General features: G+C 40.6%; 1 protein-coding gene across 4 annotated transcripts in view; it reads right to left on the minus strand.

Moving 5' to 3' along the window:
- Positions 1–1,981: 1,981 nt before the first annotated feature.
- The window catches only part of TNS3 (tensin 3), a 58,447-nt gene continuing 33,814 nt past the window's right edge, over positions 1,982–26,614 (minus strand). For all 4 annotated transcript variants that reach the window (XM_061587102.1, XM_061587103.1, XM_061587104.1 and 1 more), the window contains 7 exons: positions 17,868–17,963; positions 15,517–15,594; positions 10,899–10,976; positions 7,746–7,914; positions 7,012–7,080; positions 6,861–6,887; positions 1,982–5,297 (listed from right to left, as the gene is read on the minus strand). In XM_061587102.1, coding sequence (XP_061443086.1) covers positions 5,153–5,297; positions 6,861–6,887; positions 7,012–7,080; positions 7,746–7,914; positions 10,899–10,976; positions 15,517–15,594; positions 17,868–17,963 — 662 coding nt within the window. In that variant the 3' untranslated portion in view covers positions 1,982–5,152. The remainder of the gene's footprint in view (positions 5,298–6,860; positions 6,888–7,011; positions 7,081–7,745; positions 7,915–10,898; positions 10,977–15,516; positions 15,595–17,867; positions 17,964–26,614) is intronic.

The raw sequence follows: 26,614 nt of genomic DNA on the forward strand, positions 1-26,614 counted from the left end.
AAGGTAGAAGTGCTCAATTCCTACTTCGTCTCAGTCTTCTCCCCAAAGAGGGCCTATGACCCTCCTGGGAAACATAAAGTTGAAGGGGCAGGATTGCAGCTTGAGATTGATAGACAAATGGTCAAGGAATACCTAATCACCTTGAACAAGTTCAAATCTCTAGGGCCCATTGAACTGCATCCTAGAGTACTGATGGAACTAGCTGAAGAACCCTCGGAACCACTGTCTATCATCTTTGCGAAATCATGGAGGATGGGTGCCGGATGACTGGAGGAGGGCTAAAAAAGGGCAAAAAGGAAGAAGTTGGGAAGTTGGGAACTACATATCAGTCAGTCTGACACTGATCCCTGGGGAAATTATGGAGCAGATTATAAAGCAGTCAGTCTGTAAGCACCTTGAAAACAATGCAATGATTACTAGAAGCCTACATGGATACATCAAGAACAGTTTTTGAACAGGTAACCTCCTCTGTAGACTGTGGGAACACTATGAACATAATATATCTCGACTTCAGCAAAGCTTTTGACAAAGTGCCCCATGATATTCTGATTAGCAAGGTAGCTAAATGTGGGCTGGATGGATCCACAGTTAGCTACCAAATCGTACTCAGAGTGCTTATCAATTATTCCTTCTCAAACTGGTGGAGGTAATGAGTGGGGTACCACAAGACTCGGTCCTGGGCCCAGTGCTCTTCAACATTTTTATTAATGACTTGGATGAGGAGGTGCAGGGAATGTTTATCAAATTTGAAGATGATACAAAATATATTGGTAGACAGAAACAAAATTCAGCATTGGGCTGAAAACACCAAAATAAAAGTTAACATGGATAAGTGCAAACTTCTGTACTTAGGAAAAAGAAACCAAATGCACAGTTACACGATGGGGGATACTTGGCTCAGCAATACTACATGTGAAAAGGTTCTTGGGATTGTTGTTGATCACAAGCTGAACATCAGCCAACAGTGTGATGTGGCTGCAAAAAAGGAAATAAGATGTTAGGCTGCATTAACAAAAGTATAGTTTCCAAATCGCATGAAGTGTTGGTTTTCCTCTATTTGGCACTGGTTAGGCCTCATCTTAAGTACTGCATCCACTTCTGGACAGCACACTTGGATTCTGTGATCTAGTACCAAAAATAAATTAGAACAAATAATGAAATTGATTCGTTTAGCTTGGTGTACATGGGGAAATGGACTAAAGTTTATTTAATGATCTATTTCAAAATGTCTGTAATATATGCTGTAAGGAAAATATTCAACTGCACTGAGAAAATATGGAGAACAAAAAAGTCTGAAGCTCAAAACTTGCACACAGTAACCAATAGAAATGGCAAGCTTATCAGACCCTGTTACTTATTTTGGACACAATCCTGCAGTGATGCTCTTAATTTCAATGAGATTATGCAGGAAAACTTTGTCCTTTTGGGTATAACTTAGAAGTATACCAAACAGATATTAAGAAGTATAGAAGTATATCAAACAGATATTAAGAACAAAAAAGATTAACCACATATTTCATACAGATTCCATCAATGGAGCACCCTCCTTTTATATGATTATAAAGAACTAGTGTTTTCCCAAATGATCTTTAAGAAGTAGAGCCCATCTTGCTTCAACAAATCCTACTGGATCCATTTGTATGTGACTCACTTCTTACTAGGATATTGGTCAGGTCTGGCATGTAGAACTGTTGTGGTTTGGTTTGGAATTCTGTTTGACATGGCACTTTCAAAGCATCATGATCTCATTGGACAAGAAAAAAGGTGGCCTTGAGATGCCATCATGGAGATGTTTATGGGGCTTTTTGGCTGCAGTACATCCATCTTTAATACATCTACACCCCCTCCCCCTTTCCACAGAGGTTCCATTTCCTTTCCATCAAAGCCAAGGCTGAAGAATTCCACCTGAAAGCAGAGGACAAGTCCTAGTTTGTAGATTTATAAAATTCATAATTTTATTAGAATCTTAATAAAGGTGATATTTCAAAGATCAGACAAAATCTATACAAAGAATTTATAGAACATTTATTTACATACTGGATACTTTTTATAAACATAGTGAGAAAAGTAAAAATGAAAAACACAACCCACTAACATATATGGCCTAAAATGACTATTGACTAAATAGGAGCCATTTTACTATAAAAACCTCTGATGCAATCCAGAGGGCATTGCCCTCTGCAGTTCTGGCACAAGCCCCACTGAAGTAAGTGAGAGGCTGTGCAGCATCCATGCCTGGTGGAAGACACCCAGAGCTTATTAGATCTCTAATTTCCACACCAGTCATCTGAATGTGTTTTGTGCATATTATGCTACATATGTGCTGTGTGTGTCATCAAGGGTTTAATTATATGATTTTGGTTCATACTGTGATCTGTAACCACTAGCCATACTTGCTATGCTGATGGGAGCTGTAGTCTGGACTGCCATAGGTTAACCACCCCTGGTATTATATGGAATACACCCCTGGTATATCGCACAACCACCAAGCCAAAGAAAGTAATTACAAACAATTTTAAGGTTACATTGACATTGTTTCTATCTGCAATTCATGAAATTCTGAATTTAGTGGAGGAATGGGGAAAGCAAACAATCATACTCTTTGTGGAATCCCAGCATCTTCGTTTATCCAGTCTCAACACATTCTGATAGGTAATATTTCAATGCACTCAATTAAGTATCACACCAACCCTGTGCTTTATAAAATCACATATACATCAACCACAAGAGCCTCATCAAGCCCTTTGATGTACTGATGTTTCCTTGCAACCTGCATATTCAGTTGTGTGATTTGGACATATCTGGTTTGAGGTTTAAGCCCAGTTCCTTTAGTGCCAGGGAATATTGCTATAATGTTTCAATCACCATTCTATTCGGACTCAATTACCTTCTTTGTTCAGTGGTAAAGAGCTACACAATTGGCACCACTTACATGGTTGAAGATTCACACAGTGGCATGGGATCCCAAATCCCATTGGGTTTGTGTGTGAAGGAATCACAAGAAATTGTGACATACAACAAATGTTATAAAAACCAACTATAAACCAACATCAAAAAGCCTCCATAAGCATAAAATTAAACATAACGATGCACAAATTGTCAAATCAGAGCACGATCATTTTGAAAATATGGGTAAGTAGGCCAAAAATATAATTTTCCCCTTTCCAATTTTTTATTTATTCCAGATATTGAAAATAAAAATCAGCTTTAAAAACCATCCATACAAATTGAATTTCATAATAAAACTATAATGTAGATGCATCTTAAAAAATAGAAAATGATATGAAAGTATTTCACTGTAAACGTAAAGGCTGCTGTTAAAGCCAAAATATGAAACTCTACTTCCTACAGCAAGGCTCAAGCAAGTTTGTCTACATGCTGATGGAATACAATATACATAAAAATCATTTGTCCAAGTGGTGCTGCACCAGAATCCCCATTCATTTCAGGGCTTTAATGGGCCTTCTGCATAAATCCTATCAAAATGAATGGTGCCCTCAAAGTGTTCTAGAGCTCAACAGTATGTCCAGGATCAGAACATTTACAGAACATTTAATGTTTTACATTACAGGGGTGGGGAAACATGTGCTCTCTAGATGTTGTACTACAACCCTCATCATCTCTGAACGTTGGCCATGCTGGCTGGGACTCATGGGAGTTGGGAGCAGAGCCACCCCTAGGCATAGGGAAGCAGGGCAGTTGCCCCGGGCCCTGCGCTTTGGGGGGTCCACACTTGGCGATCTGCATATATAGTCTCAGAAACTGGCGACCAGTGCAGGGAGCGCTTGACGGCTTACCGCAGCGATTTTCAACGCTACAGTGGTTGTATCAACACAAGTTGAGGTGAAGAGGGTCCAGGGGCGTGGCTTGGAGACTTGGAGATGCTGGGCCCAGGCGACCGGAGAGTTTTACTTTCCATTAAGTAAATTGAACCTACCCAGTCACATGCAGCTAAATTCTCACCCCACTTAACGATCCACAGTTTAAAAATCCTACCTCCCCAATCAATTTTTGTATATTCGTGTATAAATACATATACAGAGAGAGAAAGAATGTGGGGGTGGGGGCAACTATGCTTTTGCCCTGGGCCCCGCACATGCTAAGGGCGGGCCTGGCTGGGAGTCCAGCAACATCTGGAAGTGCAAAGGTTACCCAACCCTGCTATAAACAATCTGACAAAAGCATATATTATGTTGTTCAAAGTTGTTCACTTGTGTGCTTTCCCCTCATTTGTGTCCTGCAACCATCAAAAGAGCATTACTGCACTTGCTTAATTCTTCATATATGAAGTAACATAAAAAATAGCATACCAAACTTTCACTGCATCACATTTTTCTCCCCCATTTACCTTCACACTAGTTAAAAGTATCCTTACTCCTGTTCACAAAGTAAATCTCCAGAAACCTCTCTCTCTCTGCACCAGACCAAATAATCTTGTACCAATTTCCTCTGAACATACATATTTCCATTTTAAGTTTTATTACCATCACTGTTATATAAAATGAAGAACAAGCAGTCCTGGTCTGTTCACTTAGGCCATGGCTACCATCAGTGCAAGTACAGCAAATGTGTAAGGGTGGAAATATATGTTAGATCAGTAGATTTGTTCCCAAAACAGAGTTTTCTGAGATAATAGTAATGCAATACTAATTATAAAGAAGAACCTGCAATTAAAACCCATCCTGTGCCTACCAATTCTTCCCAATAAATGCATCCAGAGACTGTTCTCCCCCTCTTTGTGATTTCCTCATATGTAGCTCTGGCCTGAGCTAGGACTCCAGATAAAAGCAATGTAATGTGTCTGATTAAATGGGTGAAGTGCTGTTTCCTACCCTCCATTCTATCCCAATGTGGCTAAAAAATCAGAAAGCAGTATATGAAAAATGTGTTTCAACCTTCAGCTCCCTTGCTTTAAGTATTTCTTCCAAAGTTTGTTCAGAAATGGGCTCTAGGGATCTTGCCGATTTCCAGCTTCCTTCTTCACTTAACACTGCAGTTCTTTGTCACATGGTGAGATGATATTATTGAAGTATGGATGGCACTCCTAATATTTCTATGCAGGTGGAATGTCCTCCTGGGAAACAGCTAGATGTAGACTGTGCAGAAAATGCTTTGCCACCACCTCCATCCTGTAAGTTCATGTTGGAAGCTTTCACTTCTTCTTCTGGGAACCTATCATGACCTTTGATACAAAGTTTACAATAGCACTGGCAGGTTGCTCTGGATCATGCTCTGCAAACAAGTGGCACACATTATCAGTGGCACTGCCTTGCTTCCTTGCAACAAAACCAAACACCCTGCAGAAAGCAAAAACAGAAATCAGAAAGTATTCATGAGAACAAAAAAGTGCCACATTTTGAAATAAATAATGGATTACTTTGGAGACCAACAATAATTGTGTGTTGCAAACTGTGTTCATCAGAAGTACCTCAACAACAAGAAGAGAAATGATTTGACAAGCTTCTCTAAAAGGCAACTGGATCCCCACTGCCAATCCTCTTCTGCAATCCATGGCCATGTTGGGTCTGGTCACACAAGGCAACACATTTCCCAAAACCTCTTTTGTACTTAAAATTCATGTCCGAGAGGCTAGTGGCACATCTCACTAGGGTAGATTTGATCCAGGGGTCTCCAATAATAACACCATTTTATCCTGGAATGTTTTAACATCTCTGGACTTCTTTTTAGAAATATTTAGAAATTCAACTGATTTTGAATATTTAGAGCTGGGGTGTCAAAAGAACTGGCCAAACTCCCCAACAAGCAGATGCCATGGGGCCAGTATCATAATTCCCACATACATACAAATACCAAGCTAGTTTTGATGGAGGAGGAGCCAATATTAGAACACCTCCAAAATGTCCCTCACCATTTCATCACAATTGCCATTTTGTCACCAACCAAAATCCCTTGACCAGCCTCTTATATGCCAAAATAGATGCTTCATAGAATCATAGAATAGTAGAGTTGGAAGGGGCCCATAAGGCCATCAAGTCCAACCCCCTGCTCAATGCAAGAATCCAAATCAAAGCATTCCCAACAGATGGCTGTCCAGCTTCCTCTTGAATGCCTCCAGTGTCAGAGAGCCCACTACCTCTCTAGGTAATTGGTTCCATTGTCATATGGCTCTAACAGTTAGGAGGTTTTTCCTGATGTCCAGTCAAAATCTGGCTTCCTGCAACTTGAGCCCATTATTCCGTGTTCTGCACTCTGGGACGATCGAGAAGAGATCCCGGCCCTCCTCTATGTGACAACCTTTCATGTACTTGAAGAGTGCTATCATATCTCCCCTCAGTCTTCTCTTCTCCAGGCTAAACATGCCCAGTTCTTTCAGTCTCTCCTCATAGGGCTTGGTTTCTAGTCCCCTGATCATCCTTGCTGCCCTCCTCTGAACCTGTTGCTCCTCTGAACCTGCTTGCCTGACTCCCTTCACCCAGTCCTGCAAACCTGAACAACTTTGGCCAAAGACCACCACCATTCTGCACCATTCTCTCTTGCTTGCAAATACTAGCAAATGGAAAACTCTATGACACCTGGAATGCTAATTTAAGTGGAACAGGGAGGAAGGCTCATGCTGAGACATTTGTATCAATTTGTATGTCATCTCTTTTGCTCCACTACAGGCATCATTTCCTAGACCTAAAAATGGTTCAAACATTTGTATGGTTAATGCCACAGGTCACATTTGGGATCCCAAATAGCAGGCTGGTAAGAGTCCCAAACATTGTTCAATAGTTCTGATTTAAAGGATACTCAAAGAAGAAGCACAGTCTTGGACTAGTAAACTGCTGCTAGACACAGAATAAATCTTTATTAATACAAAAGGTGGCTAGGTATACTAAAACAAACCAGTGGCTTACTTTGCTGAAAGACCATCTTTCATCCATCTTGTTGAATGAAGTAAAGGCAGTGGGAGGAAAGAAAAGAACAATATTGCTATTAGTTGTTGTTGTTTTGTAGTCTCAGGCAGTATAGAAATATTGAATTTGGAAAAATGTTTGTCATCCTTACTTCCTGTCCTGTGGATCCAAAGCACAGAAAATGACAGTGTTGACTGGATAATGCCTTCTAAAGAAGAGTCTGAGGGAAAGAGAAAATAAGACAAATGAAATAAATGTATGGCTAGAGTGCTACGTCTGAGACATATTACGTGGTGGTGGGGATCTCCTGAGGGGATGGGATTATACAATTTCTTGTAGGCCCAAAATACATTTTGCATTAAACACCAAGTTTAACATTTGTATGGTTCTTTTTTACAACTTTAATTAGCAGTTGTGAAGGTCCCAATCAGGATCAAGATTGTGGTGCATGGAGAGGCTAACTCTTTCTTCATGTGCCACTGACCCATCAGAAATCTCCCCCCCTGAAGCTGCTATTTGACATGGAAGGAAAGCTGCCATTTACATCAATGGTAGCTTCACTTCAAAGTGGGTGTTGAGATTTCAGTTGGGATCACAACATAAAACAGGGGTGGGGAATCTCTGGCCCATGTAGCCATTTCTCCCAAACCATGCCCATCTTCTCTGACATCTGACATCACATTCTCTATAGCATGTAGGTGAGTAAAACCACTTATATAAATATGCGCACATGTATCCCTTTATTTCTACTTCCACTCAACCACTTGTCCCTCTCAGTGTGATGGATGGGACACTTTCTATAAGTTAGATATTCCCACAGTGATTCAGTGCATCTTTGCTAAGACATTTGTCCAAAAAACACAAGCAAGCAGTGCCAGCACTCACTTTCTCTGATTGTCTGTCATTGTGATGCCCTGTGCAGAAACTTTGAAATGGACCACAGTGCATATGGGAGGAGACTCTTGAGCCAGTGTTAAACTCATGGCCTTTTGCACTGCCTGAAAACCTGTGAGGGACTCCATTTCAATAGAATTCAGGTACCAAACATTGCATGCTGTTTGTGAAATAAAGAAAAAAAGAAGAGAAAATGATTATAAAGGTAAGCAGGGCTTTAACATAAAATCTCACTTTGCATTTGATTACTTTGCTTTTGATTGCAGCCTTGTGCCGCCGCCTCCTCTCCCCAACCACCTGTGACAAAATACTGGGAAAGTGGCAAGACTGAAACACAACTTTGTTATTCTGAGATACTTATTCCTTCAAATTCCATTTGTCTTCTGATTACATACCAATACAAAGGTTGAAATAAGATGTCACAGCAGATGCCAGGTCACTCTATGACACACCAATCCACATCCCTGCAAGTTTCCCTGACTCTACAAGAGGCAGCCAGAGAAGCAGAGCAGGTGTAAGGAAATTTGATGACTTCATATGCATTCCCAGATGTTATGGAGTGGTAGGGAAAGGAGGAGGAGGAGACACAAGCTGACAGTCCTGCATCTGAGCTAACATCTAGTTCCTACCAGTCTTTGTACTAGAAGGTACAGTACTGTCTCTAGAACCTAGTCCATAATAAAAAACAAAAACTGGGTGACAAAGTGTAAGCATGGATGATCACAGTTTCTCCCTACAAACTTCACCACAGGAATGTTACAGTGTAGCCTGTCAAGCAAGAGAACAAGCGATTCTTGGAAAATTGTCAAATCTTCATGGTGACCAAGTAGCAACAGCTATCACGTTAGGCAATTTCAAGACCATGTGACCATCATCCTTGAGTGAGCTGATAGCTGACCCCCAAGTGTAAGGCACATAGAAGAAGACATCTAATACCCAACAGTGGAGAGTCAAGAGCTTCATATAGAAAATTGAGCATTAGATGTTCAAATATTCTTTTGGACATTTGAATGTCATTTCCTCTGTAGCAATTGGGTTTATGGCAAAGAATCATTTCCACTTTAAGACAGGATTTAGGTTGACACCTGACCTAACACATATGTTTGCTACCCCAAAACAAATGCCCCAGAAGCCCTTATTATTAGCCTCATTACTAGAAGGCAATATTGCACCCAAGTGCTTTCAAAACCTGGGGAGGAAGATTATTTAAGGGATGAAACTTTATTCTGTGCACCAAGGCACTACAGTAAAAAAATTCCTTTATAAAAAAGTTCCTTTTGGAAATGCAAGAGCCCAACGCGTTTCAGCTTGTGGAGTCAAGCCTACAGAAATTGTTGAAGAGTGAATTTCTGTAAGTATATTTTGAGATTATTTTAAGTTAAAAGCAATATTGTTGTAGAAGCATCTCTGTAACTGTTTTTCTTACGCTAAAAAAATCATTTAAATAAGATGTACATATAATTTTGACTGTATAATTATAATTTTGACTGTGTGTTTAAAATGTCTGAATATTTTTAAAGCAAGTTCAAAAACTCTTTTATGTATTTTAGCCCCTGAGGAAGGCTTGACTCCACAAGCTGAAACGCGTTGGGCTCTTGCATTTCCAAAAGGAACTTTTTTATAAAGGAATTTTTTTACTGTAGTGCCTTGGTGCACAAGAATAAAGTTTCATCCCTTGAGCATTCTGGTTGTTGTTGTTTTTTTAAAATAATTTTTATTCAAAATTTCAGAAAACAAAACAAAACAAAGTCAAAAAACAAAAACATAATAATACATTAAAAATCTTGACTTCCGATTTGTCGCAGATCAGCTATAAGTATATAATATATATCAAGCCTGTCCCTTAATACATTACAAAATCACTTTTCTCCATAGGCTATCATTAATTAATCGTCAAATCCCATTATCATCATTTCATTTTGATCTTTCAGCAAAAAGTCTAAAAGAGGCTTCCACTCCTTAAGAAATGTATCTATCGATTTTTCTCTAAGTAAGCATGTCAATTTATCCATCTCTACTAAGTCCATTAATTTCAATAGCCATTCTTCCGTTGTTGGTGTTGATTCCATTTTCCACTTTTGTGCATATAATATTCTTGCTGCCGTAATCATATATAGTATTATTCTTCCATATTTCTTTTCTATTTGTTTATCCATAAAGCCCAATAAAAAAAATTCTGGTTTTAATTGAATATTTATCTTTAAAATTTTTTGCATCATCCTACCAATCTGTGCCCAAAATGTTTTCGCCTGTTTACACAGCCACCACATATGATAAAATGATCCTTCTTGGTGTTTACATTTCCAACAAACATTAGAAACATTGTTATACATTTTTGACAACTTTTCTGGAGTCATGTACCAATGATACATCATTTTATAAAAATTTTATTTAAGATTATAACATAGTGTAAATTTCAATCCTTTTTTCCACATATTTTCCAACTGATCCATTTGTATGTTATAACCAATTTTTTTTGCCCATTTTATCATACACTCCTTTACTTGTTCTTCTTCCATTTCCATTTTTAGCAAAAGTTTATACATTTTCGCAATTATACATTCATCATTTGTACACAGACATATTTCAAAATCAGATTTACTTATTTCAAAACCATACATTTTCTTATCCATTTTATATCTTTCCAACAATTGTAAGTAGGCAAACCATTGAGAACTATATTCTTCCTTTATTAGTTGTTCTCTCTGTTTCATTATATATTCTCCAGAGCATTCTGGTTTTTTGACCTCTTACTTTTCTCTCTCCAGTGAATGCTTCACACTTTTGTTTTGCCATTCGAGGAAGATTATTTGCAGGAAATTTGTAATGGAAACAATTCCACTTAAGTTTGATTCCTTGAAAATAACTTTAGAATGTTAACATTTCCACACCATTTTCCTACTGTCTGATTTCATAAAACTGTTTCTGCTGCCAAATTCATCTTCCCCTATTTAAAATGCTGCAGAACGTTTTCTGTAATTGCATTTCATGGAAATTGTAACATTTCATACAGTAGTGACATTTCATACAGAAATTGTAACATTTCATACAGTAGAAGAGCTTAGAATAGGCTACAGCCTTTAACCAACTAACTTTAGCATGCTATAGATTTCAATATTAATGCATCAAGGACTACTTGCTAACCTGCCCCTTGCTTCAGAAGCTCTGCAGCAGAGTTTGTGGCAGTCTGTGGGGTTGTTTCAATCATCTCTTCCAGTGGGTCTGCAAATAGAAATAGTCAATAGCACTTTCAGTATAACTTGCATTGAGAAGGCAGTGAGATTGAAGTAACTATAAGGTCCAAGTTCAAAGTACACCCATTCCTTCAGCTGTGTATTAGAAAAAATAAGAAAATTCTGGGCATCAAAGCTAAGCACTTTCAAGTCCCAATTATTTTAATGAAAGAGTTAAGCACATCCTTGAAATCAATTCACTCATAGGAAAAAATAAATTTTCGTGGTTTAAGTGAATATACCAGGGGAACAGGATACCAGATCTCCTCTCTTAGATATTGTACTGTCCCACAAATGTGTAAAAATACAAACTCAATTTGAGTTGGTCTTTCACAGTCCAGTCCATTTCTTGTGTAGCTTGGAAGAATTTGGTAACATGCCTCTGAGCATATGGTTGGAGATGGCAGGTGTTGCCACCATTCAAGGTGGAGAATTACATTTTTGTGTGTTTGTTGGTGTTTTGCTTCTTTCCTGTGTTACTACTGTTTCTACAGAGAATCTAACCTAGAAAATTATATTTCCCTCATTATTCATCCTAGAAATCTGTGTTAAATATATTTTTATTAATTTCAAAGCCTTTTTATTGGTCAATGTCATATGATGGTAAAGACAGCCTTTTGTGTTTCAAAATGGAGGTTATGTTCTATTTTGGGTGCATTAACAGGTGAATCTGAAACTGCAGTTTTATGTAAAATTAGACTGGTTACAATATGTTGCTACTTAAGCAAAGAGTCTAGCTGTTGGAAAAAACAAACTTGGCCTGCCCAAGATGCATGTTTTCAGCCTGCTATCCTTAAATCACTTCACTTAAGAAAAGGTGGGCATGGTCAATTAAAAACATACAGGACACCTATAAATTTGCTAGAATACATTTCACCTCCCACTTGTGCAAACTGAGACACTCCTCATATCCACTGAAGACTATTCTGCATAATAGTCAGTGCCATTATTCCACAATTGTTTTTGAAGCTTTTTTACTGTAAATTTTGCAAAGTGTTGCTGTACTTAGTCACAGAAACAGGGGCAAAAGAAAATGATTTACTATAGGAAACTTCATTAAAAATTGCAAAGTAAATCAAACATATTTAAAGTGACTATCTGAACTATATCAACTGGCTTAATAATGCTTCTTCCTCCCTGCTAAAAAAAGATCAGCACAGCAAATGTCTTGTTTCTGTTATTTGGGCAGATTGCAGGTGTTGCTACTATTCACCATATGCTCAGAGGCACATGTTACCAAATTATTCCAAGCTACACAGGAAGTGGATTGGACTGTGAAAGACCAACCCAAATTGTGTTTGCATTTTACAAATTTGTAGGACAGTACAATATCTCAGAGAGGAGGCCAGATATCTGTTGGCTATAGGTACATTCTTAAACTGCAAAAGTTTTTTGCCTATAAACTGAGGTTATCAAACTTTGGACACATCATGAGAAGACATGATTCATTAGAAAAGACAATAATGCTGGGAAAAACAGAAGTGAGTAGAAAAAGAGGAAGACCAAACAAGAGATGGATTGATTCCATAAAGGAAGCCACAGACCTGACCTTACAAGATCTGAACGACAGATGCTGCTGGAGGTCACCAATTCATAGGGTTGCCAGAAGTCATAATCGACTTGAAGGCACATAACAACAAGAAATAGGTACATTCTTAAACTGCAAGGGTTTTTTTTCTGCTTTTTAATCTGGGAGGTAAGAAATGGGATCCTGTGCAAGTTTGCTGAGAATGGATTGATCATTTGCTTGCTTATTGAATTCAGTGGTATTTATTCTCCTGCAATCATGCTTAGGATAGGTGAAACTGATCATGGGGAGATGGGGAGGGGAGGAGAAGAAAGGGCGACGGGAGGGGGGACGAGAAGGAGGGCAGATTTGATCATTTGCATATTTACTGAGTTCTGTGGGATTTATTTCCATGCAATCATGCTTGGGAATAAATCCATCATGATCTATTAGTCTCAATAAATCAATCATGAAACTGATCATGGGGAGGAGGAGGGGGGAGGGCTGGAGTGGGCAGGGGAGGAGGAAGGAGGAAGAGGGGAGGAGGAAGGGAGAGGAGAGGGGAAGGTGGGGAGGGGAAGGAGAGAGGGTGAAGGAGAGGAGAGGGGAAAGACAGTTTGATCATTTGAATGCTTATTGAGTTCCTCCCATGTATTCATGCTTAGAATAAGTAAAACTGACCATGGAGGAGGAACAGGGGAGGGGAGGGGGAGAGGGAAAGAGGAATGTAGGGGAAGGAGGGGGAGCGGATTGGAATGGGAGGGGGAGGGTAAGGAGGGGCAAAGGAAGTGGGACAGAAGGGGCAAAAGGGAGGGGATAGGAGGAAGGAGGAGGGGAGCACAGGTTTGAGCATTTGCATTATTTTAGTTCAGTGGGATTTATTCCTGTATAATTGCACTTAGGATAGGTGAAAATGACATGGGGGAGGGGCAGGGAGGGGGAGGAGGGAGATTGGGCAGATGGGCACTGGCCAGAGGGAAAGCCCCTTTCCTTTCCAAAAGGAAAATATTGTGAACAATGTCATTGTTTTTCAGGGTTTCCCCCACCTTTTTATTCCACAGCAGGTACATGTAGTCTCCCACCCAAATTTAAACCAAAGCTGTCCCTGGCCACATCCACACCAGACCTTTATTTGACTTTAGACAGCCATGGGTTCCCCCAAAGAATCCTCCGTAGTGTAGTTTGTGAAAGATACTGAGAGTTGCTAGGAGAGGCCCTATTCCTCTCAAAGAGCGACAATCCCCAGAAGAGGGGCTGACTGTTAAACTACTCTGGCCACTGGAACTGTGTCAGGGGAACAGGAGTCTCCTAACAACTCCCAGAAACTACACTTCCCAAGATTATTTGTGGGAAGCCATGACTGTTTAAAGTGGAATCAACGTCTGGCGTGGGTGTGGCCACCTGATTAGCCAAGACAAACAGCTATGAGTCTGGCTTTTAGAACACTGACAGTTGGTTCTTATTGAGCGTGCACAACATTACAATAGAGTCCAACGTTAAATTTCTTAAATTAATTAAATTTTTATTTATTCAATTTATTTATTCAACTTATTAGTCGCTTATCTGGCTGAATTGTCAGCCACTCTAAGCGACGTACAAAGCAGAACATGTAAACATCAAAACATTAAGAGACTAACAATAAAAACTAACAATAACAATTAGCCATGCATTTTTTTTTCACTTTTAAACTGCAGAATATGAAGGTCAGAGTATGGGGCAGTCAGTAATAGGATTACAGGTACTCTGTGAACATGGCTGATTTTTAATGAATTTCAAAAAATTATGAAACCACTGACAGAAAAAAAGTCCAATGGGGTCTGGATTTTTTTTCTCGTTTTACACTTTGAACTCTTGATTCTCTCTGACTATTGTGTGTATCGCCATGAAACTTAGAGGGTTGTTAAGCAAGTGGTTCTCAGTTTAGGACTAAACATTTTGTAAGGTTTTGTTTTGGAATTTGCTTATGGGAAGCAGCAGAATGGCATGGGGGTATTTTTAATTTAACATTGTGAAATGCGAAAAATCCATGCTGGCTGCATAATGAGATCAGCTGGATTATAACTTTTCACTGTAAATAGTTATTCTCAGTAGTCTTTTTTTAAAAAACAATTACCTTGCAGCCTCTTCTATTAAAAATTAGAACATTAAAGCTTACAAACTTGTTTATATATTTCCTCTACATAACTCTTTTCCTAGGGGAAATACTGAAGTTAACATATTATTTATTTATTTATTTATTTACAGATAAAGAAATCCTAACTACTCATTTTTTAAAATATGCTTTGTAGGATAGCGTGATGAATGAAAATTCAGATGCTTGAATACAAATATTGCAAAGGTGATGTTTGAACTCTAGGAGTTATGATGGATATTAATAAGAGAAGCTTGACTCTCAACCAGCTTCATAATTTGCATGAGATGCATGAGTCTGTAATCCATCTTGCCTCTCCACCCATGCCAGACAAGCTGTCTTTTTCTGTTAAAGCTCCTACATATCCATTTATCCACTCAACTGTTCATCCAACAAAACCACACACTAAGCCTTGTTGTAAATGCAGGGGGACTAGATGGCAAGAATCTTAGTGGTATCATGGCATGGGGCCAATCAGTGCCATCCATAGATGGCTTTTGCTCCAAACTTGCAAACCCACTTTTCTCAGAATTTGAGAAGAAACAGTTCTTTCAAAGTGAATGTGGTGGTGGTGGGCTTCCAAACACGTCATGTACAAATGTTATAGCTATCTTCATGTTTACTTTCAGTGAAAGCTTCTATTCTTGTTGGCTAAACAAAACCCATATTTTGGTCTGTATTTGAACACACTGATTTTTCCAGTGACTGACTGGATTATTTGATACCAGAATGAGGAGCTTAATCAGCTCTTAAAACCCATCTTTGTATCTAAATCCTCAGTCCTATCAAATATATTGATTCACCCACTGCGATAAAAAGGCTGTTTTGAGACAGAGCCATTATGAAACAAGACCTGGATTAGGCAGCATGTTCCTATTTTAGTGAGAATACCTTGGTCTGGGATGAGTAGCTTGCAGGGCAGTGCCAGAGGAGTAATGGAATGTTGATACACCAAAGCTGTCAAACTCCCTGTAGTTAAAACAAGGTAAGACATCAAGTTAACTCCTGGATTTTGTAACAGATCTGCATGCAATTATTTACAAGTTCCTTATTGAGTTTTAGTTTTTGTGTTCTGCACTGTAAGCCTATAGCTATCTTTTCTGAACATTTGTTTAACACATCTATTTCCTCACTCTGTGCCTCCCAATCCAGCAGTAGTCTTTTTCTCCAAAACGCCAACTTTGGAGAACAGATGAGGATGTACTTTCCCATCCATCTTGTCATGTGGATGCATCTTTATCTTGGGTCAACAGTTGTGCCCAGGAACATGCCACGGTGAGCTGAATCTTGAGCTCCCTCACTTCCAGAGCCATTTTGATAGGTGAGCAGGGTTGCCAACCTGTCAGCCACCTGACATCAATCATAATGTCAGGTTCCCCAAATTCAAAAGGAAAGAAATGGGAGTTTTTCCTTTCTTCCTTTGCAACCCAACTTGAACTCATACTGGATTGCAAAGGAAGCTCCCTGATGTCAGTTCTTGTGGGATTGCAGTTATCACTGATGAGTGCTGATTATACTCCCTCCTTTCAGCAGACATTTAGCTGCATCAACTGGACTCTCCGTAGTACAGCTCATATTTGCAAGGCAGGCAGCCAGTGCTGATTGCAACCCCCACTTTCAGCAGGGATTGGCTACATTCAGGAGCCCCAATTGTAGTAGGAGCAATCCTCGTGGGGCTTGTATTTGGCACAAAATTAAAAGACCTCTGCTTGCCAAGGAACAATCGGGACAGTGCATTAAGACTCCTAAATTTTCTTTGCAGCCGCAACTTTAGTTGCCCAACACTTGTTTGGCCTAATTTGGTGCACTGGCCAAAGGTTCTCCACTGCTCTACTATGCCCAAGTTAGTTTAAAATGGCATCACATATTGTTGTTATATGCCTTCAAGTTGATTATGACTTATGGTGACCTTATGAATCAGCGACCTCCAATAGCATCAGATTTTGATGCTAGTTCAGATTTTGTAAGTCCAGGTCTGTGGCTTCCTTTATGGATAACCAGTTTCATCATTTTAGTTTGTAGTGATACTTCTGGTTCAATTTGTTCTAACTCCCAATTATTTGTCTTTTTTGCAGTCCATGGTATGAGCACAGCGCTCCTCCAACACCACATTTCAAATGAGTTGATTTTTCTCTTATCCACTTTTTTCACTGTCCAACCTTCACATCCATACATACAGATTTGGAATACCATGGTCTGAATGATCCTAACTTTGGTGTTCAGTGATATATCTTTGCATCTGAGGAACTCTGGGCTTCCTTTTGGCTTTGACCCAGCTGCATCATTAATCACAGCACTACTCGTACTTGTCTGTTGTTCTTCCCCAGTAGCTCGGTGAGTACCTTCTGACCTAGGGGTCTCATCTTCCAGCACTATCTTGTGTTGCATTTTGGATACTCTGTTCATAGGGTTTTTATGGTAAGAGGTATTCAGAGGTGGTTTACCATTGCCTTCCTCTGAGTCTGGATGCGTCTTAGTCTGGTGTCTCAGCTTTGACCATTCTGCCCTGGGTGCCCCTGCTAGGAGTCTAACCTGATGGCATTGCTCTTAGCTTCTTTGACATTCTCAAACCCCCTCACTATGTTAAGGTGTGCATCCTGGGGGGGGCATCACATATATGGTCTCCTCTTATTAAACTGTGTTTTGTCTTAACAATGTTTCTTCTCTTGGAAGCTATACAGTATTGGGAAAAGTAAAGGAGGACAAAGTTGGGCAGCTACAACACCTTAATGCAGAAGATAGAGTGAGGTACAGAGGAACCTGGTTCCACATAAAGCTACTAGGAGATGGAGACTTGGCAGAAGTCCAGCAGGAAAAAGAGGATGGGACTACAGTAAGAAATAAGGTGAAAAAAGATCCTCAGGTTGGCCTCTGCAGTTTGACACCTCTCACCGTGTCCTGAGCCACTCGACATCAAATAAAAGATAATGTTGTATTATCTCTCTTCTCTTTCTGAGGACACCTTCATTTCCCTTCCTGGGAAGAGTCCCTTACAGTGGAGGTCCCCTCTTATTCCTTCCCTCAAGGAATAAGAGTTTGTGGTGTACAAGGAAAGGACAGAAAATGTAATAAAACTGGATAAAAACAAAAAGGAGAGGCAAAGGCTCAAACGGTACTCAAAATTAGTAATTTATAAAAACTGCATGATATTAAATGAAAATTGCTCAGCATATTTTGATACCCACCTTCCTGAAGGCCATTGCAGATGAATTATGTTTATGAAATATATAGAGAATACTTACCAAAATATGGTTCATTGGGGCATCCTTTCAACCTCACTCCCTTATGGGTGCACTCAATCAGAAAATGCCTGACAAGTTCATTGGACAGATCTTCAACTGTGGCATAAAACAGCAGAAAACAAAATCATCACAGGAAATGAATTAATATGAAGGAATTGCATATGGGTTGATTGCATACTCACAGTGTACAAAAAAAGAACTGTACACACAGCATGTGTACCATAGCACTATTGCTGTAATTGGCTCACCTACATTTGAAGTGAAAGGAAAACTTTGGGGTGAGGAATACTATATCATACCAGCAACTGAGAGCAAAGTTTGATGTAGATGAAAAGATGCGAAACCCAGAGGAACCACACCATCCATGGTTTCCAGGGAATATATCTATGATTTCTAAGATGACCACACAAAACAATGATGACTGCTTGGAATACATGAGTAGTTTCAGGAGTGTAGTGCATGCGATCCAAGAGGTGCACCAATTCATGGTCTGCAACACTGCAGGGAAGGCTGGACACATCTCTTGTATAATGCACTGTACCCAACTGGGGCACCAAAATACCTTTGGCCATCCCTTCTTGGATATGGTGTGTGTACAGAGGGGAGAGGGGCTGTACAATTCTCAAATATCAAATTCTCAAATACATAAAACAAACAAGAAGAAATTAGCCTGATTTGTATCCAGCTACTAAAACAACTTCCTAAAAGTAAGTATGTAGCATCGGAACACTCCACAAATCTCCATTGATTAAATATGTGAATATTATTTATTTATTATTTGGTTTTATTTATTAAATTTATATCCCACCCTTCCTCCCAGAAGGAGCCCAGGGTGGCAAACAAAAACACTAACAGCACTTTAACACATCTTAAAAACAAAACACTTTAAAACATATTAAAACAAAACTTAGAATCATAGAATAGTAGAGTTGGAAGGGGCCTAGGCCATCAAGTCCAACTCCCTGCTCAATGCAGGAATCCAAATCAAAGCATTCCCAACAGATGGCTGTCCAGCTTCCTCTTGAATGCCTCCAGTGTTGGAGAGCCCACTACCTCTCTAGTTAATTGGTTCCATTGTCGTATGGCTCTAACAGTTAGCAAGTTTTTCCTGATGTCCAGTCAAAATCTGGCTTCTTGCAACTTGAGCCCATTATTCCGTGTCCTGCACTCTGGGATGATCAAGAAGAGATCCCGGCCCTCCTCTATGTGACAACTTTTCATGTACTTGAAGAGTGCTATCATATCTCCCCTCAGTCTTCTCTTCTCCAGGCTAAACATGCCCAGTTCTTTCAGTCTCTCCTCATAGGGCTTGGTTTCTGATCATCCTTGCTGCCCTCCTCCGAACCCATTCCAGTTTGTCTGCATCCTTCTTGAAGTGCGGAGACCAGAACTGGACACAGTATTCAAGATGAGGCCTAACCAGTTCTGAATAGAGGGGAACTAGTACTTCACGTGATTTGGAAACTATGCTTCTGTTAATGCAGCCTAATATAGCATTTGCCTTTTTTGCAGCCACATCACACTGTTGGCTCATATTCAGCTTGTAATCAATGACAATTCCAAGATCCTTCTCACATGTCGTACTGCTGAGCCAAGTATCCCCCATCTTATAACTGTGCATTTGGATTCTTTTTCCTAAGTGTAGAACTTTGCATTTATTCCTGTTGAATTTCATTCTGTTGTTTTCAGCCTAATGCTCTAGCCTATCAAGATCCCTTTGAATTTTGTTTCTGTCTTCCACAGTATTAGCTATGCCCCCAATTTTGTATCATCTGCAAATTTGATAAGTATGTTTTGTACCTCCTCATCCCAGTCATTAATAAAAATGTTAAAGAGCATTGGGCCCAGGATTGAGCCGTGTGGTACCCCACTCATTACTTCCACCCACTTTGAGAAGGAACCATTGATAAGCACTCTTTGAGTATGATTCTGGAACCAACTGTGGATCCATATGATAGTTGTTCCATCCAGCCCACATTTAGCTAGCGTGCTAATCAGAATATCATGGGGCACTTTGTCAAAAGCTTTGCTGAAGTCTAGATATATTATGTCCACAGCATTCCCACAGTCTACAAGGGAGGTTACCCAATCAAAAAATGAGATACAGTCTGCTATATAGTCTGCTCCAGAGTTTTTCCAGGGATTGATGTTAGGCTGACTGGTCTGTAGTTCCCCAGTTCCTCCTTTTTGAAGATAAGGACAACATTAGCTCTCCTCCAGTCATCCGGCACTTCACCAGTCCTGCATGATTTCACAAAGATAATAGACAGTGGTTCTGAGGGTTCTTCAGCCAATTCCTTCAATACTCTAGGATGCAGTATATCGGGTCCTGGAGATTTGAACTCGTTCAAAGTGATTAGGTATTCCTTGACCAAGTGTCTATCAAGCTCAAGCTCCAATCCTGACTCTTCTACTTCATGTTTCCCGGGAGGGTCATAGAACCTTTTTTGGGAGAAGACTGAGCCAAAGTAGGAATTCAGCACTTCTGCCTTTTGTCATCTGTTATCATTTTGCCATCCTCATTGAGTAGCTGTGCCACCATTTCTTTTCTCTGTCTTTTACTATTGACATACCTGAAGAAAGCTTTTTTGTTGCTTTTAGCATCCTCGCTAGCCTCAGCTCATTCTCAGCTTTAGCCTTCCTGACACCATCCCGGCAATTCCGTGATACCTGCCTGTACTCTTTCTTTGTTCCCTGGCCTTCTTTCCACTTCCTGTATGTGTCCTCCTTTGTTTTCAGGTCATCTCTAAGCTTTTTGTGAAGCCACATTGGCTTCTTCTGCCGTTCCCCCCCCCTTTTTTCCTTGTTGGAATTGCTCGCCATTGCGCTTTTAGAATTTCCTTTTTTAGAAACTCCCACCCATCTTGGACTCCTTTTCTCATTAGGGTGGCTTGCCATGGAACTGTACTTACAATTCTTCTGAGTTTATTAAAATCAGCTTTCCTGAAGTCCAGGGTGTGCGTACGGCTACTCTCAGCTTTTGCTTCTGTTAAAATCAAGAATTCAAGTATGATGTGGTCACTTTCCCCCAGAGTTCCTGTAACTGCCACTTCATCTACCAAATCATCTCTATTGGTTAGAATCTGGTTGATTCCTCCACTTTCTGTAGGAGAAAGTTATCTGCAACACAAGGCAGAAATTTCTTGGAGGGGCCGTGTTTGGCAGAATTTGTCTCCCAACAGATATTGGGATAATTGAAATCCCCAATTACTAATACATTATGCCTCCTCGAAACATTGGCAATTCGTTTTTCAAAAGTTACATTCTCATCTTCTCCTTAATTGGGTGGTTGGTAGTAGACTCCAAGCACCACATTCCTTTTGTTGCTTGCCCCATTAATTTTAATCCAGATACTCTCGGTGAAGCTACCAAGCTCATCTTCCTGTATTTCTGTGCAGGGATATACATTTTTAACATATAGCACAACTCCACCTCCCTTTTTATTCCTTCTGTTCTTCTTGAACAAGTTGTATCCTTCAATTGCTGTATTCCAGTCATGGGAGTCATCCCACTAAGTTTCAGTTATACCTATCAAGTCGTAATTGCCCTCCTGTACTAAGAATTCAAGTTCGTCCTGCTTGTTTCCCATGCTCTTGCATATTAATATACAGACATCAAAGACCATGTGATTTATGGCTTGGCTTCCTTACTGCATTTTTCTGAGGACTGTTACTGGGCCCTATTAGAGCCGATCCCTTCGGTCCCGCTACTGTGCATAAGCCTTCATCAGTCGTTACCACCAAGTTTATGTCTCCCTCCCCTTTAGGATTCAGTTTAAAGCCCTCCTGATGAACTTCTCCATGCTGTGGCCAAACACATTCTTCCCAGTCCTTGTGAGATGCAACCCATCACTTGCCAGCAGTCCATCTTCCAGGAACCATAGCCCATGGTCCCAGAATCCAAATCTGCACCACCTTCATAGCCATTAATTCACATGAAGTATTTTTTCCCCTTTCTACTCCTCTTCTAAGTACTGGCAGGATGGATGAAAAAACTATCTGGGCCCCAAAGTCCTTGAGTTTCCTTCCCAGAGCTTCAAAGTCTGATGTGATTTCTTCATAGCTCCGTTTGGCAGTGTCATGTGTTCCCACATGGATGAGGAGAAAGGGATACCTGTTGGTGGGCTTGATGAGTGATGGCAACCTTTCTGTCACATCTCTAATCTGTCCTCCTGGTAGACAGCATACCTGTCCAGTCCACGGATCTTCTCGGCACACTTGGGTTTCAATCCCATGCAGTAGGGAGTCTCTCACTACTAGTACTCTTCTCTTCTTGTTGTGGGGTGTGGTTTGATTATCCCTACTTGATTGAGCTTCAGCCTCTTGCTCGTTGTCACACGGGGTCTCCTGTAATTCTTCCTCCACAGGCTGTCCTCCAGTCTCCTCCTCGAGTGGTTGAAAGCAGTTCCATAGCTCCACTGGTGAAGGGTGTCTTCTAGCTCTTCTGCTCCTAACTGTCACCCTTTCCCACAGAGTTTCCTCCACTTCGTTATTCCTCTTCAAAGCAGTCTCCTCTTCTGCTACCACATGCTGTTGCTCCTCCACCTCCACGTCTCTTTGCTGCTGTTGTTCCAGCGTTCTGTCTAAGAACTCTTCATCTTCTCTTATAGTCCTCAGTGTGGCCACCCGCCGTTCCAGGCCTCTCACTTTTCCTTCCAACAGTGCCACAAGCTTGAACTTGTTGCACATATATGCCATGTTGTTCTCAGGCAAGAAAACAAAACTTCTTTAAAAAATCCTTTAAAAACATCTTAAAAAGCAATTCTAGGACAGCCGCAGACTGTGATAAGGCCTCTAATTAAAAGGCTTGTTGAAAGAGAAAAGTCTTCAGTGGGCATCAAAAAGATAACAGAGATGGCGCCTGTCTAATATTTAAGGGGAGGGAATTCCAAAGTGTCGGTGCCACTACAGTAAAGGTCCTATGTTGTGTGGAGCAGACCTCCTGATAAGATGGTATCTGCAGGAGGCGCTCACCTGTGGTGCAGTGATTGATTGGATATATAAGGGGAAAGACGATCTTTCAGGCATCTTGGTCCCAAGTTGTGTAGGGCTTTGTACACCAAAAGTACACCAAAACTAGAATCTTGAACTTGGCCTGGAAGCTAACGGGTAGCCAGTGCAATTCTTTCAGCAGTGGGGTAACATGTTGGCAATACCCTGCCCCAGTGAGCTGTTGCACTGCCACATTTTGCACCAGCTGCAGCTTCCGGACCAACCTCAAGGGCAGCCCCACATAGAGCACATTATAGTAATCCAGCTTGGAGGTTACCAGTGCCTGGACAATAGTGGTCAGGCTATCCTGGTCCAGAAATGGCCGCAGCTGTCTTACCAGCTGAAGCTGGTAAAAAGCATTCCTAGCCACTGAGGTCACCGGGCCTCTAGTGACAAAAGATAGATCCAGGAGCACTCTCAGACTACAAACCTACTCTTCAGAGTAGACAATTCACCAATTATCCAAACTCAGGAGCCACCAACCCACAGCGACTCCATCTTGCTAGGGTCAGACTCAGTTTATTGGCCCTCATCCAGCCCACCACTGAGTCCAGGCATCAGTCCAGGGCTTGCATGGCCTCTCCCGATTCAGATGTCACAGCGAAATAGTTAGGTATCATCACTGTACTGCTGACACCTTGTCCCATATCTCCTGATGACTGCTCCCAAGAGCTTCATATAGATGTTAAACAGCATTGGAGACAAGATGGTAGCCTGTGACACAACTGCCAAGGGACCAAAAGATAATCACCCCATGCTATTATCTGAAGATGACCATGGAGATACGATTGGAACCACTGTAAAACAATGCCACCAATGACCATCTCACCAAGTCGGCTCAGAAGGATACCATGGTCAATAGTATCAAAAGCCGCTGAGAGATCAAGGAAGAATAACAGGGTTGCATTCCCCCTGTATTTCTCCAAATAAAGATCATCCATCAGGGTGATGGCCAATTAATTCCCATAATCAGGCCTGAACCCAGATTAGAATGGGCCACGATAATCTGTTTCATCCAAGAGTACTTGCAATTGCTGTGCCACAAACCTCATGATCACCTTTGCTAAAAAGGGAGTATTTGAGACCGAGCAGTAGTTTTCATAAACCAATGGGTCCAGAGTGAGCTTTTTCAGGAGTGTTGGATCACTGCCTCTTTCAGGTTGGCTGGAACCACTCCCTCCCACAAAGACGCATTGACCACACTATGGATCCACTTGGTTGTACCCCCTCGGCAAGCTTAAGTAAGCCAAAAAGGGCAAGGGTTGGGAGGACATGTTGCTGGCCGCATCATCACAAGTACCTTGTCCCCGTCATCAGGCTGAAACTGATCCCAATAAGGTGCAACAGAAATTGCACTGGATACCTCATTGGGGACTACAGTAGATGTAGATGGGGCATCAAGATTGGTACGGAGGTAAGCAACCTTACCCTCGAAGCACCTTGCAAACAATTCAAAGTAGGCTTTCATTTCCTGGAGTTGATGTTAACAGACCCCTGACAATAGATAAAAGCTCTGCTGAACAGCTATTTGAGGATGCAATGGAGGCAGAAAAGGGGGCCTTCTTCACCGCCCTCAATGCCACACAGTAGGTGGGGTTATGTTGTTTTACTCATGCCCGATCAACCTCACAGCACATCTTTTGCCACTTGCACTCTAGCCATCGTCCAGCCTGTTTCATTGCCCTTAGTTCACTGATGTACCAAGGTGCAAACCGGGCTCCACAATGCCAGAGAAGGTGCTCAGGAGCAACCGTGTTAAGAGCCCAACACATCTCATTGTTCCACAGTGTAACAAGGACTTCAGTACGGTTACCTGCTATCTACTGAAAACTCCCCCAGGGTGTTCAGGAATGCAGTTGATTCCATTAGTCTCCAAGGTCAGACCATCTTAATCTGTCCACCACCTCTGCAGGGGAGGATTGGAGATGCAAGTCTAAATTTCACCAGGAAGTGGTCTGACCATGACAATGGGGTGACATCCACCCCACTCCCCATCTTCAGATTAGAGATGGTGTAGAATATTCGTAAAATCAGATTTGGTATTGAATTCTAATTCAATAACCTGCAAGTTTGTCTCATCGTCAAATAAACTCTCATTCTTTGCGTGCGTTCACAGCTGTCAGTGACACTGTAAGTTTTTTTAAAAATCTGTACTGTGAATTACATAATGATTTATGTAATCAAAGCAGCATGAGGAATAATTCCAAAAAAAGTTTGGGAAAAAATAATGAAAAAAGGGAGAACTGGAAATCATGGTAACTAGTGGAATGCAATTTATGGTGAATTGTAACTGACAGCCCATTTGACAAACTGAAAAATGAAACATAATCAAACAGCAAACGCCATCCCCTACTCTGAACCACCCTTTCTTCCATCTGGAGCAAAAACCAAATCGAGGGTGTGTCCTGCCCTATGTTTCAGACCAGTGACATATGGAAATGAAAGTCAAAGAATACAGAATTAAGTTACAAACTGTGCACAACTTAATTGCCACATAGCAGGAAAATACAATCCTCAAGCTATGCATACTAGTTTGTATTCTATTGCTGCAATAATTAAGTGGTAAAAGGGATAAAGATAATTATTACTTGTGCCATAAAACTGAGCATTTACTGAACTGAACAACATCTTTTCAGTCATTCTTTTGCAAAATATTACTGGCATGGGTCAATGAAGAATAATTTGCTGAGTATAAAAATATTTTAAAAATCAAACATGTCTCCTATAAGAAGCACCTCTTAGAGAATGCCTTCTGAGTACCCACCTACTGATTAATAGCATAATCCTATACATGTCGACTTAGAAGTAAGTCTCAGTGAGTTCAGTAGGGTTTACTCCCAGGGAAGTGGGTATAGAGTTGCAGCCTAAGGCATTGTGCCTGCCCCTTTCATTTTCCCTTAGCAAGGCTGACATAAGCTTTCTGGTGAAGCACAAGCATTTTGGAGAGCTGCTCAGCAATGCTTCTTATTGCCTGTGTACCTCATTCTTTATCAAGTGGTTTCTAACTGGGTTTTTCAAACCAAACCTTGGGGTCCTCTCTTCCCTGTTTCTTCCAATGAAAGGCATTATTGTATCACTTCCAGGATCTTAAACAATTATGGAAGCTCAGAGAATGAAGAAATGTTCAGGCTTATGAACAGCTACTTGCTTAGCAGCCTACAGCAAATACAGAATGCCTTCAGGCAATCAGTTTTAAACTTTTAAGTCATTTTTAAAAATTGGGTGGACTTATTTAAGAACACTCTACTGGATTAGGCTAATGGCCCATCTAGTCCAGGACTTGAGCACTATAGCACTTGTGATTCCCAGCAACTGGTCAGGCCTTTGGTAAACCAAATTAAGTATTTATTAAAGATAACAAAGCTAACAAGATTAACAAGATTTCTTCTTAAGGCACATAAGCATATGGTTTTACTCAATACTAATCCGAACTCCACCTCCCTCCTGGTAAACAACTCTCTAAACCCCACCAAGCAATCCACTCTTTCTCTTCTCCCCCCAGATTCCACTCTCCCTCTTCCTTTTATACATTCAGCCATTTTAAACACTCAGCCAATCATCTCGCATTCTACTGCCCATTCACTCCCCCTCTTTCACTCCACTTACCATGTATCTTCTAAACAACTAACACTTACCATATATACATTAATATAGGAACATCACATTTCCCCCCCCTTAAACAACAGCAGAGTATTATTCCTGTTCCAGGATTTATATGTCGCGTTAACAAATAAAAGTCTCTATGGGGAAAATGTC

This window comes from Rhineura floridana, chromosome 10 (assembly GCF_030035675.1).
Source record: "Rhineura floridana isolate rRhiFlo1 chromosome 10, rRhiFlo1.hap2, whole genome shotgun sequence".
Lineage (NCBI taxonomy): Eukaryota > Metazoa > Chordata > Lepidosauria > Squamata > Rhineuridae > Rhineura > Rhineura floridana.